Consider the following 16,610-nt stretch of genomic DNA (forward strand, 5'->3'; position numbering starts at 1 on the left):
AGCAAAAATATACAGACCCAATTAGACTAAGAGAGTATTTTGACACAACCCTTAAATTTTTTTGACTACAAATGAAATTTGAACCCTCATCTACAGTTCAAGGAGGGACTTAAACCCCTTCCTGGTGACCATTGACCCATTGGCCAGTGGTTAATTTTTCTTTCTTCCTGGATTCCAAAACAAGTAAACAATGGGAAACATTCTTGGGAATTGTAAAACACTCCCCAACATTTCTCAAATCTCTCGCGGTCAACGCACACTCCCCCATCACGCCCGCTCACTTCCCTCCTGAACCCCAAAACTATAAATAAATAAATAAAAATGCCAATTTTAATCATTTCCTTATCAACCATAACATCTGCACGTGTCAGCCGAAAAGTCCCCTTAATTCTTCTCCTCCAAACACATATTATTAGCAATAAAAAATCCGTAATTATTTTCTTTTTATTAAATAATCCGTATATAAATCATCATTCAGCAGCTACCAATTATTAAATAATTATTACTAAATATTTCCAGGTCAAATTAATGTCAATAATTGTTTGTTTGTCCACTTGGACTCGATTTGGACCCTTTTCAACCTCGTCTGGTCCCTTTCTGTCTTCTGTTCTCTCTTTAAAAACGCTCTCTCTCTCTATCTCTCTCTCTCACACACACACAAACACACACACAGAGCACACTGCTACCACACTCCAAGCAGTCGCACAGTCTCCAAAGAAAGAACCCTTGTCAAAGAGAAACATGGAGGACCAGCAACCAACAGCAGAGGCCCACCGGGTAAATATGTCTGCTATTAAGTATTATGCATTTGTTATTTAATGGAAAAATGAAAAAGGCTTACTTTTTTAACCAATATCCGGCATTGTATTCCACAAGTTAGTGTAAAAGATAGTTTTGCTAGTAGTTTGTTGTTTCCTGGGGCCTGCATAATCACATTGTTTATTGTTGCTCCATGATGCTTTTGGGGTAGTGGGTTTTGTTGAATGCTGGGGTTTATGTACGGATCAAACATGGCATTGTACGGTAACATTTGGGGGTTTGAGTAGTTGGTCCTCATGTGGTCTTCCGTCGTGGAGAGCTGACCAATGGCAAAATCAAAAGTTGTTTTTCCTGGTTTTTTGTGAATATTTATATGGTTAGGTTACTTTTCTTTGTTTTCACATTTCTTTGTTTTTTTTTTTTTTTTAGGTGGAGATGGGCATTTCATTCCTACTTTTTAAAAATATTTTTTTTCTTTTACTACTTGTGTTTAATGAAATGGGATTTTATTTAATGCTCTGTATCAGTGGTTTAGATTGTTGTTACCTATTTCTTCTGTTAGGTATATTACTTTGATAGGAGGTTGGAACCATGTGATTTTTTTTTTTCGGTGAAAAACAACCCATTTGGTTTCTGCTGAATAGGTATCCCTGTAGTTTTTTCTGCTTTGTCTTTTTAAGTAAATTTGCTAACTTTAGAGGTTTTAAACTGAAAGGCATTAAAATGGGGTATTTGAGGTTTGTTGGTGAATGTTGAACCAAAAGAAAAGGATAACATACAAAATACTCATTTTATAAAATATAAAGGAAAAGAAAATTTTGTCATTTTAGCACTGCATTTTGTGTAACTTTGGCTCATTTGATTTGTAGAAAGTTCTTAATTTCAGCTCTAAATCTCACATGAAATGATCAATGTACCATTCTGGAATTTGGTACTATTGGGATGTTAAACAAATTTTGGTGATTGATCACTGCCCTTGCATAAAGAACTTCGAGAAAAGCTTGCGCAAATAGGAACTTTGAAAGTAGAGGGACTATCAAGGTGCAGTTTTTATTCAGAAAAAATTCCTTGAATATCTTGTTTGATATGAAGTCATTCATCATCTACCTAGTGATAAAATGTACACAATTGCAAGACCTAAAAGTTGTATAAAACTTTTTGGACATGTGTGCAGAGGAAGTGCAGATATTACAAGCTTGTTGTATTGAATGACTGGCAACAAAGACAAATGATATATATTGCCATATCAATTAGTAAATGGTTTGGTATAGTCTTCGAGTAAATGAATAATTTTTTGAAGTTATTAATTTCAGTACATGAATGCTGTCAGTATTTGGCATTGAAGGGGGGAAAAGATATTCTTTTGTAATTTTGCGGATTTTATGAGATAATGTACTACAAGTTTCTACGTAGGATATGAAGTACTGAAACTGCATTTTAGTTTAACTTGGCTAGTCTTTTATGTAGTAAATTGAAAGTGAAAAGAAAAATGAGTTTTTTGGAGGTTATGTAGCCTACCCTTTTAGCATGCCAAATTGCTATTGCCCTATGTTTCAGAATGACCACCTGCCATTAGCAAGTAGTAAGATCCCCCATTGCTGTTGTATAGGAAAAGCCTGGAGTTTGCATTGTCTGTATTATATTATATTATTAAATAAGTGAAAGATAAATGTTCTCTCTAGCCTGTATGCAGACAAGTAATATAACTAAAAGAATAGAAGACTTTAATTAGTCCCTATTTGTTTTTTGACAAAATGAGAGTTGCTTTGACTGTGTAAAGATGATAGCAAATCAGTGTGGTCATTTATCTAAATCTGGATAATCTCCTACAGCTTCATTTGTTGACCTCCAGTCCACCATCACACATCAAAGTCATTATCAGTACCCAGTCTTGGTGCCTAAGATGTCCATTTTTCTTTTTTCTTTTTTTTTTTTTAACTGGGATTGTCTTCTTGTAGTTTATGTAAAAGAATCAGATGGTGGAAATCAAAACCTTCAACTTTGTGTACTGTGCATTGTCTTCTTTTATTCTTTTGTTTAGTAATTTTGTTGTAGTTTCAACATTCCTATTGTGTCTTTTTTTGTTTGGTTCATTTTGGCTTCTAATACACATGAGAAATATTTTGGTATTACGGAGCAGTTCCTTTGCTGATGATCCAGGCCCTCATGTAAGGACGAATCCTAGAACAATTTGACTTGTGTGCATATGTTGGAAGTACATAAATAAGATAAAGGCATTTATTGGAAGTGGTTTATCAAACTACCATCACCATAACAGCTTCAGTTATGTTTTAAGCAAGACTAGTTTTGTTGAATTTTTATGACATATGAATCCTAAGTGACCTTGGAATTTGTTGAGTTCAAGAACAGTGTATTACTTTTATAATCTTTTTGTACAAAGAAGTTCACGTATTACTTGCTTTAAAATAAAGAGGCAGTTTGGTATTGCTCACTGTAGCATTTGATGAATGAGTCAGTCAAGTTTTTGGTAATATTGGTCACTGTTTGAGTCTCTGCTTTGAGTTGAGAAAAAAACAAAGTCAAAATGGTTTTGGGTAGATTCTCTATATTTTGATTTTCCTTTACTTTTTATTTGTAGAACCTTTTAGTGGTCATGCTGGAGGATCCTATAGCTTGTACAGAAGATAATGGACCTACCATTGCACCAATTGGTCCATGGTTGAACAATTAACCATTGCATTTTATACTAATCTTGGTAGTTCTTATCATAAGAGTTGAATCCCAATATTATGAATTTCATCACTTATATGGAGAAAAATGTATAGATAGCATTGTGAATCTCTTACACTGTTGGTTTGAAAATTGCTTCTTGTTCTGAGCACTAACTGTCCATTTAGTGCCAAAACCTTTCATAAACCAACATACATTAATAAGTAATCTGAAAATTTTCTGTCCCAATCTGTAGGAGAAGTGTTGTGATATCTGTGGTGACATAGGTGTCAGTGATGCAATTCAAACTTGCCCTCAATGCAAAATTTCTTGTGAACACATGTAAGATCTCACACTCTCTCTCTATCCCCATCCCTTGTAAATAAAGATATATCTCTGTCTTTGTATCTTTTGGACATTTACCTATATACTGTTGCATGTGAAGTTTGCAAGTTCATTTGTTGCAAACAATGATTTTCTTATTTTTGTTACAAACACACTGCATCTTGCCACCATAAATTCCTTTCCAGTTTTTTAAAGCCACTTTATATATAATTCAAAATGCCAGTGGATATAATGCATGGTTCATTATGCCTTCTGCAATTGCGAGCTCTGATATTGTTTTAAATTTAAGTTAGTATAATCTTGTGCTTCTTCTTTTGCAAGTTACTGCATGCGTGGCTCTGTGGTGATGCTTTCTCCAAAAGATTGGTGCTGCGATGATTGTCTTCGCAGCATTAAAATGCTGTCATCAACATCTGGCTTTATGGAAGACTTGGTTTGCAGGTCGCAATTCGGAACGGCTAGCAGGCTGCGCAAAAGTTCTCAACCTAACAAGCAACCTTGTGATTTGAGGCAGAATGGGATTGACAAGAAGATCCCTCATGGAAAAGTGAAGTATATGCATGTTGAAGAAGTTATTATGCTATCATCAGGAGCTAAGAATTCTAATTCCCCCATTAAGTCCAAGTCCACATGCAGCACCAAACCAGTATCCTGGAAGAATGGAGCCTCTGCTTTGGATAGAACTCCTGTCAAGCCAAAAGCTATACCTGCAGAGTCTTCAATACACATAGTTAGAGTAAATCCTCCTTTCGTAACCTCAAAACAGTTGAAAGCAGTGAGACCTAACAACTCCCAGTTGAATACGGTGCCTGGGCAACATGTTCCACAATCTTTCAAAGGACTAAGAGGTTATTAACTACATCGTCTATCCACAAATTCTAGTCTTGGTGGAAGTAACAGATATAAATATAAACTGGCAAAATTTTACTCTTGTAATATGCTAATTTTTATCCATTTGCAAAGGGTGTTGCATGGTAAAGAAATTTCGTGCCAACTATGGATTGTTCAATCAAAAGTAAACAATGTATTATATGTTAATTTTCTATTCTCAACTCTTTATTTTGAAGGGAACTATATTATCTTTTGTAAAACATTTAGCTCAAGGTGCAGAGCACTGATTTTTGTAACCTTGTGTTCTTTGGTGGTGCCAAAAATTTCTAAACCCTTTTTTAGGACAAGTTGTAATGGTAGAACACTGGAATTATGCTTGAACAATCATAATCGTGAAGTGGAACCCGCCTGATGGTGGACCTAGGAGAGACATCTATATACCTTAATGTGCTTTATTTTTTCCGAATTTGCATTGATCTCTGGTATGCAGTTTGCTGAATTTGAATTGCTGTTTCAGAAACAGGTGCTATTCAGGCTTCTTTGAAGGGACAAATGCAGAAGGAACAGCCTAAGGATACTTTTAAGGATAAAGGAGAAATTAGGGTGGGAAAGGCAATCACGAAAGCAGTCTCTGCTTCTTCACCAGCGACATGTGGTCAAGCAAGTGTAAACTTAGGCAAGATAATTTACCACTCCTGTTCGTGGTTTTGATGTAAGTCAGTGTATGAGGGAGGTGATAAATTGTTAGTCTGATGTTAGTGTGATGATTAACAAAACCACTTGACTGCATGTGCTTGATTTAGCTATATCCCTGACATCTAGTTAAAGCTATCATGGCTGATCAAGGTTGTCCACATATGAGATGAGGACATCTAATCTTTCAGGTGGTGATGCTTTAGGACTTTGTGTCAACTATGGATTGTTCAGTCAAAAGTAAACAGTGTGTAGTATGTTTATTTTCCATTTTCACCTCTTTATGTTGAAGGAGACCATGGTACCTTTGGTAAAATGTTTTAGCTCAAGCTGCACGGCACTGATATTTGTTGACTTGTCTTCTTTGGTGGTGCCAAAAATTTCTAAACCAGTTTTAGGACAAATTGCAATGGTTAAAAAACCGGAATTGCATTTGGACTATCTTAATCAGGAGTGGAACCTGCTTGATGGTGGACCAAGGAGAGACGTCTAAATTCCTTAATGTGCTTTAATTTTTCTGAATCTACATTGATCCCTGATGCAGTTTGTTGAATTTGAATTGCTGTTGCAGAAACAGGTCCTTTTCAGGCTTCCTTGAAGGGAGAAATGCAGAAGGAACAGCCTAAGGATACTTCTAAGTATAAAGCAGAAACTAGGGTGGAGAAGGAAATTATCAAAACAGTCTCTGCATCTTCACCAGTGGCATGTGGTCAAGCAAGTGTTATTTCAGGCAAGATAATTACTACTCCTTTTTGTGGTTTCAATCAAATTCAGAGATATAAGGGCAATGGTAAATTCTTTCAGCCTGGTTTTAGAATCATTTTTAATAAAACTGCTTGAGTACATGTGCTTGATTTAGTTATATTTCTGACTAGTAAAAGCTATCATGGTTGATCAAGGTATTCCATACATCAAATGAGGATATCTGATTTTTCAGGTGGTGATGTTTTCCTCAATCTGGAGCTAGAGAAGACTGATTCTAGGACCGCTGATCCAATTGGTATCTTTCCCGAGGTCAGGAAATGCTCAAGTGGTCCTGCTTTAGATGCTACCTGGAAGTAAGTAGATCTACTTTTTTGTTAACTGACTTGTTTTTTGGTATGAAGAGTTTAGGCACAGATACTAAATTATCTGCAAGCTCAGAATTGCTCTATGAAGAGTTTAGTTACAGATCACAACGATGACTTGTTTGTTGGTATGAAGAGTTTAGTCGCAGATACTAAATTGTTTTTTGGTATGAAGAGTTTAGTCGACAGATACTAAATTATGTACCAAAAAACAACCCTCTTTGTTTATACAGGGTTCCTGTAGCTAAAGTAGGGAAAAAACTTTGTCTAAAACAAACATGCAAAATAACTCAGGTGCCATTACAGAATATTTTCCATTGTGAGAATGATTACCTTGAATGATGATCAACATTTCTGGTATTAGGAGATGTTTGCTGAATTATATCATACTTTACCTTCTTTGGTGTTCTCTATGAGCATTTAAATGCAATTCCCTGGATTTTTTTAGCTTTGTTGTATTTTCTTTAAGATTCCTTGCATTTTCTGCTCACTTGGGCTTATTATATTATGCTTGATTGTAAACTTTACCTTAACAGCAATTCCTCAGTATATTATGCTTAATTTATTTAAGAAACTACTAATGTTGTTTCTGAAAAGGGGATTCTCGAATTCAGGTATGCAACCAGTAAAAATTGCCTTCTATCTTGGCGACATTACCTGAATCACCCATCCCTTTCTTTTATAATCATGGAGCCATGTCTTTGTTTTTCACTTAGTAACATTACAAGTTGGAACTACTTCAAGTGCTTAATGCTCAGGAAAAACCTCATGATTGACTTGAATTTTCTGATGCTGCAAAACACATCGTTGTGATCTCACTGATGGTTATGTGGCTTAATTGGGCTTCCTACAACTTATTATATGGTCATTTCTCTTTACCAATGTACTATAGTTGCCTTGCTTCCTGTTCATATTGATTATTCTATTGACTTCTACAACCAAAAAAATTTCTTCCTGGATCTGTGCAATGTTTATTTGAATCATGATGCATGCCTTAAATTTTCCCAAATTCTTGATCATTTCTCTTTACCAATGCAACCAAGTTTTTTGCTGTTTGTAGAGGACGCTTGAAGATTTATAATGATCCTGAACATGGGGAAATGAATGGAGTTCAAGCTTATCCTCCTTCCAGAGTCCTTAGAAAGGTGTATGAATTTTCAAAGCATATGCCTGAAATTCTTGGGTTTGAATTGATTCCGCGGGGGGATCTTTGGCCAAACTTGTTCCAGAATTACTGTCTTGACAGAAGAGATATTGGACTGTACTTCTTTCCCAGTTTTATTGAGAGGTAGTCTTTGGGATGTGGCAAAAAGTTTCTGCCTCTACTGCTCTTTTTTTCTATATCTGATAATTAGATACTTTGTCTTGACATGTAGGTGTGAGAGCTATTTCTCATTGCTAGAAGCCATGGAAGCAGGGGACTTAGCACTGCGGAACCTAATGGATGGGGTTGAGCTGTTAATATTTACATCTAAAGTCTTGAGCTTGGACTGCCAAGGTGAGATCTCCTACTATTTTCTGATTCTTGTCCAGATGAGGTGTTAGTTGATGTGCTTGTTAAAGAGTTACCAGCCTTGTTTTAAGAATCAAATACACACGGTGTTGGCATAATTTCAGTTAACGGTTGTTGTCTTGAACCTAAACGGTAGAACTAGAGATGTCTGGTCTTCATTCTGTGAAGTATGTAAACTCTGAGATGCTTCTATTCTCAGAGTAATCGGCCAAAAAAAAGTGGCAACTTGTGTCATTTATCTCTTTCATAAAGAAAAAATACAAACTGCAATTGAAAGGTAGAGAACTGGATTAATACCTTCCGGGGGTTCAAATCTTTATGTACCTTCTACTTCCTATTCTGAGTTGAACTTTGTGTTTGTGATTTAAGGATACTTCATATAGGTTTCTATAATGAAAATGTAGACTAAACACGATGACTTTATGATTGATATGCTAGTGATGCTAATTCATTTAATTTTAAATGAGTTGTAACAGAATGTCATGTTTCTTACATAAATGACAAGAAATATCTATAGTAGTTCTGTCGGTGCTACTGTCTGACATGCCTTGTTCTGCCTTTTATTTAAATGACTTGACAGAATGGAATGGGAGACACTTTCTATGGGGAGTTTTTCATTCCTTGAAAAAAGCTAAAAGACATGCATGTCAGGTTGATGGTGCTTATGAAATTCCTGGTGAATGGAACAGCAATCAGGACATTGACATGGACGTAGACATGATGGCTGGGGAAGAGGTTGGAAGAATTGATGTTGCTGTTCCTAGGGCATCTCTTCAGCTGGTACCGCTGGCAACAGATATTATTGCTGCCTCTGTCGCAGCATCTGATGACATGGAAATAGACATGGTGGGTGGGGAAGAGGTGGGAAAAATGGATGTTATTATTTCAAGACAATGTGAAGAGGTGCTGCCACTGGCAGTGGATCCTACTAATTCAAGCGAAGCAGGCATAGAAATTCCTCCTGGTTTTGAAAACAAATCAAGGCCTGTGAAAATTGAAAGACCTGTTCAGGTGCTACCATTGCCAGCGAATGTTGCTGATTCAGGGCATAACATAATGAAAAATCATTTATCTAACAACTTTTCCAAGCCAGCTGCATCCCAGAGATTGGATACTGGTTCCTTTCAGCTTCCTTTGAATGCAAAATCTGAGCTCTGATAGAACTTTGAAGTGGATATTTTCATTGTTGCAGGTAGATATGCTTTGCGGCCTTCTTGTTGAGCCCAAATTTATAGTTGAGGTCCTTTTGTTGGAAAAAGAGTAGTCTGTATATACAATTTCAAATCAGAGTCCTGTTCTAGAGTGGCTGTGAAGATAGATAGATGCATGCTGGCGTGGAATGTAAAAGTGGCTGCAGGTTGATTACATGAAAAACAGCTTCTACCAAAAATGAAGATTATTGTTCGCTACCCATCAACTTTTAATTGCCCTTTAACTATGACCATGAACAAGTTCTCCTATTCAGATAATTCATCTCGTATTAAGTACTGGTTCTAATGTACTACAATGGAGGTTAAATACTTGTGAAAGTGGATTTGGGCCAGGAACAGTCAACAGAGTTTTGTGCATTTTGTACATGATGTAACTCAGTTTGCACATGATGCAAGTCATTTTGCACAACGTGTAACTATAGAACAAAATTTTGTAAGTTCAACACATAGTGTAAAAAATAATATACAAGATAAAATCTGAATATTATATTTTTTTTTGGCTAAATCTTGGCCATCAACCTACCGGAATGGTTGCTTCCTGCAATCGTTCCTGTTCCAAATCCTTGTGAAAGTTAAATTGCTTGATCGTACTTCTTGAATTCAAAAAGTTGAAACTTTGCTTCCATTAGTAATTGTTGAGATCTAATTGTGAAATACATGACTATTGAAATATCAAGTACATAATAATTTAATAACAAACAAGTCACAAGTATAACAGATAAATGATAGATAAAATATAATGTGATTCGATTCTATCATTGAGTTTACGTTCACGGAGAGAAAATTGATTCTTCATTATAAGAGGAAAATTTTATACAAGAATACAATTTGAACCCAAACTCATTTCTTGTATCTCATCTCTCTTCTTCTAAGAATCCTATTTTATTCCATTTACAAAACTACATGTTCTCTTTGTATGGTACCTTGTAGTATGCCAACTTCCGCCTATTTATAAGTTATATTACTTGGCCAATACTCTAGTAATAACAGAAAATAACTGCTAATTCCTAATCTTATACATAATAAAAAAAATTTTAATTCCAAACTTATACAAATAAAAAATTTCTTGGCTATTAATTCAAGTAACTAAAACAATTAGAAAATTAGTTATTTCCACACAATATAAAAACCTATTTACAAAAAATTAAACCAATTTCCTAACAAATTTTGATCTTGGCGAATATTCCTTTTAGAAACCATTTACCTTTAATTACTAAACAATATGGTACCAAATTACACATCTGAATCAATATGTGAGGATCCGAAAATTATTTTTATTTTATTGTATGTTTTGAATACATTTTCTTTACTTTACTTTATTGCTTTAATTTTCTAGATATTTTTATAAGTGAGTCAAATTTTTAAATCATTTTTCTTCTAGAAGTTAGTACATGTTAAGTTCCTAGTGCATTATGAAAGTAGGACCCACTAGTGAGGTGTGTATGATAAATTTTTTAAAATTAAGAGGAGTTTTGTGCAAAGAGATATTATTTATAAGGTGTTAAGAGATAATTAGAGGTTGACTACATATTTTAGCAGTTGGATGACCATTAGATGTGGATAAACCATTGGAAAAATATTTGTCAACAAAGCCATGCAGTTTTGACTTTGACTAAGACCATTCTTAACCATTAACAAAAAAAAATTGACCAAAAAACCTATCATCTTTCCTTTCTCTTGGCCGACTCCTTGAGCAAGAAAAAGAGAGAAAAAACTTCATCTTTAACCTTCCATTCTTGCTTGAATCCTTGAAGTTTCATCCAAAACTTGTAAACCACTCCATAAAAAGTGACATTTAGGAAGGATTAAGTACTTTGGTGGAAAGATTTTGGAGGAAAAGGAACTTTTGGTTGCATAACTCCTTAGGACTTGAAAGTAAACATACCAAGAAATCATCTTTTCTTTTATTACTTGCATATGAGTAGATTTAAGACTTGATTTTGGTGGATTTCATGGAAAATTTCATGGTTTGTGTGGTCATTGAAAAATTCCAACTTTAAGTGAGAAATTTCAGCTTTGATATGTTGGTTTGAGCTTGACTATGATTTATTAGCTTTGCCATGTGAATTTTCTAGTTTTTATATGTTATTTTGGTTTCATTATAGAAAATTTGAGCTTGTAGAGGTGAATTTCAGCTTAGGGTTACATTTTTCCAGCTTTGATATGGTTGTGTTTGAGCTAGATAATTGCCTATTTTGGGTAGCTTTGTGGACTTAAACAAGTGTACTTTATAGCCTATAACTTGTGGTTGTGATTGAGGTTGGATTGCTATAAAGATAAGTGTTGAGTTTGGAAGGAAAAATTAAGGAAATAAGGGGAAGTGCTGCTGAAATTTTTGTTATTTTCTTTCTTGTGATATAAGAGAAGTTAGAGGGGTGATTTTGGGTTGGTTTGGATTCCGGTTACTTATGATTGCTTGAATCCACCTTGATAGTGACGTATAAGTTGAAATTTTGTCAAAAATCATGTGTCAAACAAGAGGAAAATTAATGGTTTCCGCTATCATGCTCTTTAGTTTCGTTTGCCTAACTTTAGACTCGAGATTGGTTATTTTCTTCTAATAGTGGTGTGTATATCTTACGTATGTCTTGCTAAACTTCATGAGTTATAAATATATAATTGTCCTCTTTTGGTTTCTTATATCTGTTGAATCCAAGTGTTTTTCTTTTCATACAATTAATTTACTTGAATCATAGCTCTATAATGCACTTGGATATTCTTCGATTAGCTTTCAAGTTGTTTGTGAACTTTGTGTTTTAAGAGGTCAAACTCGGATAGGCGTATGGTTCATAGTTGAGTCTAAAGTGTGCACTTTGTTAACCTAAGTTTTGAATGGTTGGACCATAACATCTTGTTTTGGTTACTTTTAGTGTTTGATGGTGGAAACGAGCACAATCCGGGATCGAACGTTTAGCTTTACTCTACTTTAAAACGATGAGTGTATCACTTGCATGACTTGCTGCTTAAAGTGAACTACTTGTGACTGAAATTTATGAGTAGTATGACTGTGATTTGGTTGAATCTGGATTGGACGGGTGTGTACTTTATCACACTCGATTTCACTTGACTGTTTGACTGGTCTACTATTCATTTGAAATCTATTACTTGTGCATGACTTGAATGTCGTTTGGATGCCCACTATCTGATGACTTTACTGTGAATTTGAGCTTAACCTCATTGGTTGTTAATTGAATCGAGCTAGTAAGGGCTGATCAAGGTAGATTGATGGGCCATAAGGAAAACTGTCACTGATTTATTAAATATTGGATACTTCTGATAATTGGTATACTCGAGTATTACCACCACTGTTTCTATTTGGTGTTCGGGTTCGATAAGGGGTATGTTTGGTGGACGAAAATTGATGTAAAGCAAGGATCCACGGTCAATGTTTTGCTTCTCTAAACGTTGACAGAGGGTCAACTGGATTGGATCGAGCTAATGCGATTGGGGAAATTGGCTCTTGAGAGCCATCTGTATCCTTTTATTTGAACCGCGCTGTATTAGTTGTGGTGCTTGCTTATTCTTTTACTTGATTCTTATATTTGATAGATTAAAGTTTTAACTATGTGATTTCGACTGCATGACCTGCGGTACCTCATTGGGCGAAAACTCACTCTGTCATCTTTGTTTTCCTTACAGGGGCGAAGTTTTGGGAGCGTGATTTTTGGGAAGAATTGAGCTAGTTATAGCTTTTAGGCATTTTGTTTAAACTCCTCTGTATTAGTAAAGCTTACATGTAATTGTATAAGATTGAATACTCTGGTTTGTATTTTAAGTTTGAATAGTTAGTGACTCTATTGTATATAGTTTTGGGTTGATGATTGGAAGTTAACTGCGCGTTTTAGTACTTTCTGTGAATTTTGGTTTAGTTAGTTTTGGCGAGAGTTGGGCAGGCAGTCCGCTAACCCTTGTGGTATGCTCTAAGGAAAGGTGAGGCTGTCACAATTGGTATCAGAGCCTAAGTTAGAAATGACATAGACGAAATATAAATTTGATTCGAAGGAACTTTAGTGTGACGCATTAGGATGCCATTAAGTATGATTAACCTTGCCTAAGTTGTAAATTGTGCTTATCCTTGTAGGTCATGGAAGGAACCATTGGAGAGGGTGGAAGTGAACCCCCTCGGAAGCACCTTCGGATTATTGATTATGAGGAGAGGCCAGGGGAACCAATCTGACGTTAGAGTTTCGCAAGTCAGACTAGGAGATATAGTCGTTGCCAGAACTATTCCTATGCTGATCATGTGGTTTTGGCGGCGTTAGATGAGAGGAGAAGCCTTAGGCATGCCAATTTTAGGGACCAAATTGAGACGGAAAGAATGAGAGTAATTATGGAGATGTGGAAGGATAGGATCCCGGAGTTGCAAGATACCGTTGGTCAGGAGCAAGAATGGACGGATGCTATGTGCCAACAGGTGCAAATGGTTAATGAACGCCTCACTGCGGTTCTAAGAGAAGTAGGAGACCGAATTGAGGGTATTTTGCAAGAATGTAGGGCTCTAATTGAAAGGTGGTGGATGCAAATTTGGCTGACGTAGGCCATAGCCCTAGAAATGAAACATCTACTAGCTTTGTTGAGAACTAGGTCAGAGTTTCTATGAGCCATATTTTGACCCTATGTGAGGGATAGTTAGGAAAGTCCCGAATTGGATGTTTTTGTACTTTTGGTATAGTTTTTATTCACTGTACTTTTGATATGATCTTGCTACTTGTATTACTAGGATTGTTTTTGCTTGTACCTGACTTTTACTGTGAGATATGTATGAAAGGGTTGTGTTAGATGTACTTGACTTTTGGCTTGCTTATATTTTTACGTTTTACCCATGTATCTATGAATTTTAAATTTTGCATCTGCATTCCGAGTCTAAACTTGTTAAAAATCGATGGAGGGTTGACGTAGTGGACGAGACCGTGGGCGTGGATCCAGGCAACCCTTGAATGAATGGGGTAATTGTGAACCAGCGGTTGAATAGAATTGCGAGCCAGGGGTCGATTCTAACGCATAAGTAGCCACAGCTATCCAACATATGACCGATCTATTAGCACAAATAGTGGACCGTCAGGGTCAAAACTCTGCTAATCAATCTGAAAATCTTGGGAATCACGTGGAAGGGAAAGATAGAGCCCTCGAACGATTTCAAAAATTCTACCTATCAAAATTTTTTGGAGGATCTGACCCTGATGTAGTTGAGAGATGGTTGGAGAAAATGATTGATATTTTTGCAGCATTGCATTATACTGAGAATAGGCAGGTGACTTTCGCTGTTTTTCAGTTAGAGGGAATAGCCCGTTCTTGGTGGAATGTGATACGAATGAAATGGGAAAGAGAACAAACTCTGAGGACTTGGGTAAATTTCATGAGGAAATTTAATGCGAAATACTTTCCACCTTTGATTCAGGAGAAAATGGAGGATGAATTTATTAGACTCCGTCAAGGCACCCAAAACTGTTGCTGAGTATGAAACTCAATTCACCAAACTATCTAAGTTTGCCCCCGAGCTAATAGTAATAGAGTAAAGGTGAATAAGGCATTTTGTTTAAGGGCTAAATGTCGAGATTCAGAAGGATTTAGCAGTAACCTAAATCAATACGTTTAATGACGCTGTGGAAAAAGCCCAGCTGATTGAAAGTGCGAGACTGCAAGTCAGAACTTTTCAAAAAAAAAAAACAAGGTATGCCTGGTAGTAGCTTTGGACAGGAGGATAAGAATGCACCTCCTAAGTTTAGAAGAGGGATAGGAGGAACAAGGCTTCTAGAAACGCCAAGAGGAGCTCCGTTAAGAGGAGGCCAAGGCGGAAGAGAACAATAAAGAGGTGTCTCACAAGGAAGCTCGGCATCAGCTTCTCGTGTCTCCTGTGGATACTATGGGAAGTCGAACCATACTAAGGAGAGTTGTTGGAGGAAGGAAAGAAAATGTTTGTGCTGTGGAAGTGTCGAACATCAGATTGCCAACTGTCTAGTCCCGCCTTGAGAAGGGAGTAGGACCCAGTAGTCAAATAAGGAAACTCTGGACAGACAAAGATGGAATGAAATAGACCGAAAGTGCTGGCTCGAGTGTATGCATTAGAGCAGCACCAGGTCCCTGATTCGTCTGAGGTTATAAAAGGAACGATCCTTGTATTCCATCGTTTAATTAAAATTTTAATAGATCCTGGTGCTACCCATTTCTTTGTCAACCCTAGTTTTATGTATGGAATTGATGTGAAACTTGTTAGATTATCATATGATTTGGAAGTTAGGACGCCTATGGGTGACCGACGTTTAATCACTAGTACGGTTTATAAGAACTGCGAAATTTGAGTTGGAGAGCGAAAATTATTGGGAGATCTAAAAAGTTTAGCTATTAAGGGATATGATGTCATCTTAGCTATGGATTGGTTAGCTCAATATGATGTTCAACTAGATTGCAAGAGAAAAGTGGTAGAATTTTGGATATTTGGGGAGACAATCTTAAGGTTACATGTGAGAGGTAGGTTAGTCCCATCTACACTCATTTCGGGGATTAGGGTTAGGAAATTGTTAAATAAAGGAGCGTGAGGTTTCTTAACCTTTCTAATAAATACTCCGACCGATAAGATGAAGATAGAAGATGTACTAGTAGTAAGGGAGTATTTGGATGTTTTTCCTGATGAACTGGTGACCTTACCTCCGGAGAGAGAGATAGAATTTAAAATTGATTTGGTACCCGGAACAGCACCTATCTCTAAAACTCCATACCGGATGGCACCCGCTGAATTTAAAGAATTGAAGTTGTAGCAGCAAGACTTATTGGAGCGAGGGTTTATTCGAGAAAGCGGATTTCCATGGGAAGTTATGATACTTTGTCAAAAAAAAGGCAGAAGTTTAAGGCTGTGTATAGACTACCGGGGTTTGAATGATGTGATAATTAAGAATAAATACCCTCTACCTCATATTAATGAATTATTTGACTAGTTGCAAGGAGTGGTGGTGTTCTCTAAGCTAAACCTTCGACAGGGGTATTATTAATTGCGAATTAGAAAGGAAGATGTACCAAACATTGCATTCAATTCTAGATATGGGCATTTTGAATTTACAGTAATGCCCTTTGGATTAACTAATGCCCTTGCAGCATTTATGGATTTGATGCATAAGATTTTCAAACCCTACTTGGATCGGTTTGTAGTCATATTTATTGATGATACTCTGGTTTACTCTAAAACCCGGGAGGAGCATGAGTTGCATTTGAGAATTATATTGCAAATTCTGAGAGAACACCATTTATATGCTAAATTTAGCATATGTGAGTTTTGGTTGGAGAAAATCTCTTTTCTAGGGCATGTGATTTCAAAAAATTGTATTGCTGTAGACCCGACGAAAATAGAAGCTGTCGCCGAATGAAAGCGGCCAGAAAATCCTATTGAGATTCGTAGTTTCCTAGATCTAGCAGGATATTATCATCAATTAATTAAGAATTTCTCAAAACTTACCAGTCCTTTAACTGATCTGACAAAGAAGCATGATAGCTTTGTTTGGGATACTAGATGTGAAACTAGTTTTCAAG

At 36.2% G+C, this 16,610-nt stretch overlaps 1 protein-coding gene across 5 annotated transcripts; it reads left to right on the plus strand.

The window, feature by feature from the left end:
* Positions 1-475: 475 nt before the first annotated feature.
* Positions 476-9,289, plus strand: LOC113741872 (uncharacterized). Of its 5 annotated transcripts, none has more exons than XM_027269520.2 (9): positions 476-777; positions 3,686-3,771; positions 4,096-4,622; positions 5,123-5,281; positions 5,870-6,028; positions 6,236-6,356; positions 7,426-7,653; positions 7,742-7,863; positions 8,459-9,289. In XM_027269520.2, exons 1-9 carry the CDS (start codon positions 529-531, stop codon positions 9,034-9,036), a joined length of 2,229 nt encoding a protein of 742 aa, XP_027125321.2. In that variant the 5' UTR covers positions 476-528; the 3' UTR covers positions 9,037-9,289. The 5 variants fall into 5 exon arrangements, with proteins under 5 accessions (XP_027125321.2, XP_071903949.1, XP_027125322.1 ...); XM_072047848.1 differs by having other exon boundaries at positions 477-777; positions 4,216-4,622; XM_027269521.2 differs by lacking the exon at positions 476-777 and adding an exon at positions 866-1,135.
* The last annotated feature ends 7,321 nt before the right edge of the window (positions 9,290-16,610 follow it).

Source organism: Coffea arabica, chromosome 4e (genome assembly GCF_036785885.1).
Source record: "Coffea arabica cultivar ET-39 chromosome 4e, Coffea Arabica ET-39 HiFi, whole genome shotgun sequence".
In the NCBI taxonomy this organism is placed as follows: domain Eukaryota; kingdom Viridiplantae; phylum Streptophyta; class Magnoliopsida; order Gentianales; family Rubiaceae; genus Coffea; species Coffea arabica.

Bases quoted from the DNA above. Each gene is read 5' to 3' on its own strand.
- LOC113741872 (XM_027269520.2), top strand. From the start codon at position 529: ATGTCAATAATTGTTTGTTTGTCCACTTGGACTCGATTTGGACCCTTT. The intron at 6,357-7,425 runs GTAAGTAGATCT...TGCTGTTTGTAG, and splicing joins GCTTTAGATGCTACCTGGAA to AGGACGCTTGAAGATTTATA. The intron at 7,654-7,741 runs GTAGTCTTTGGG...CTTGACATGTAG, and splicing joins TTTCCCAGTTTTATTGAGAG to GTGTGAGAGCTATTTCTCAT.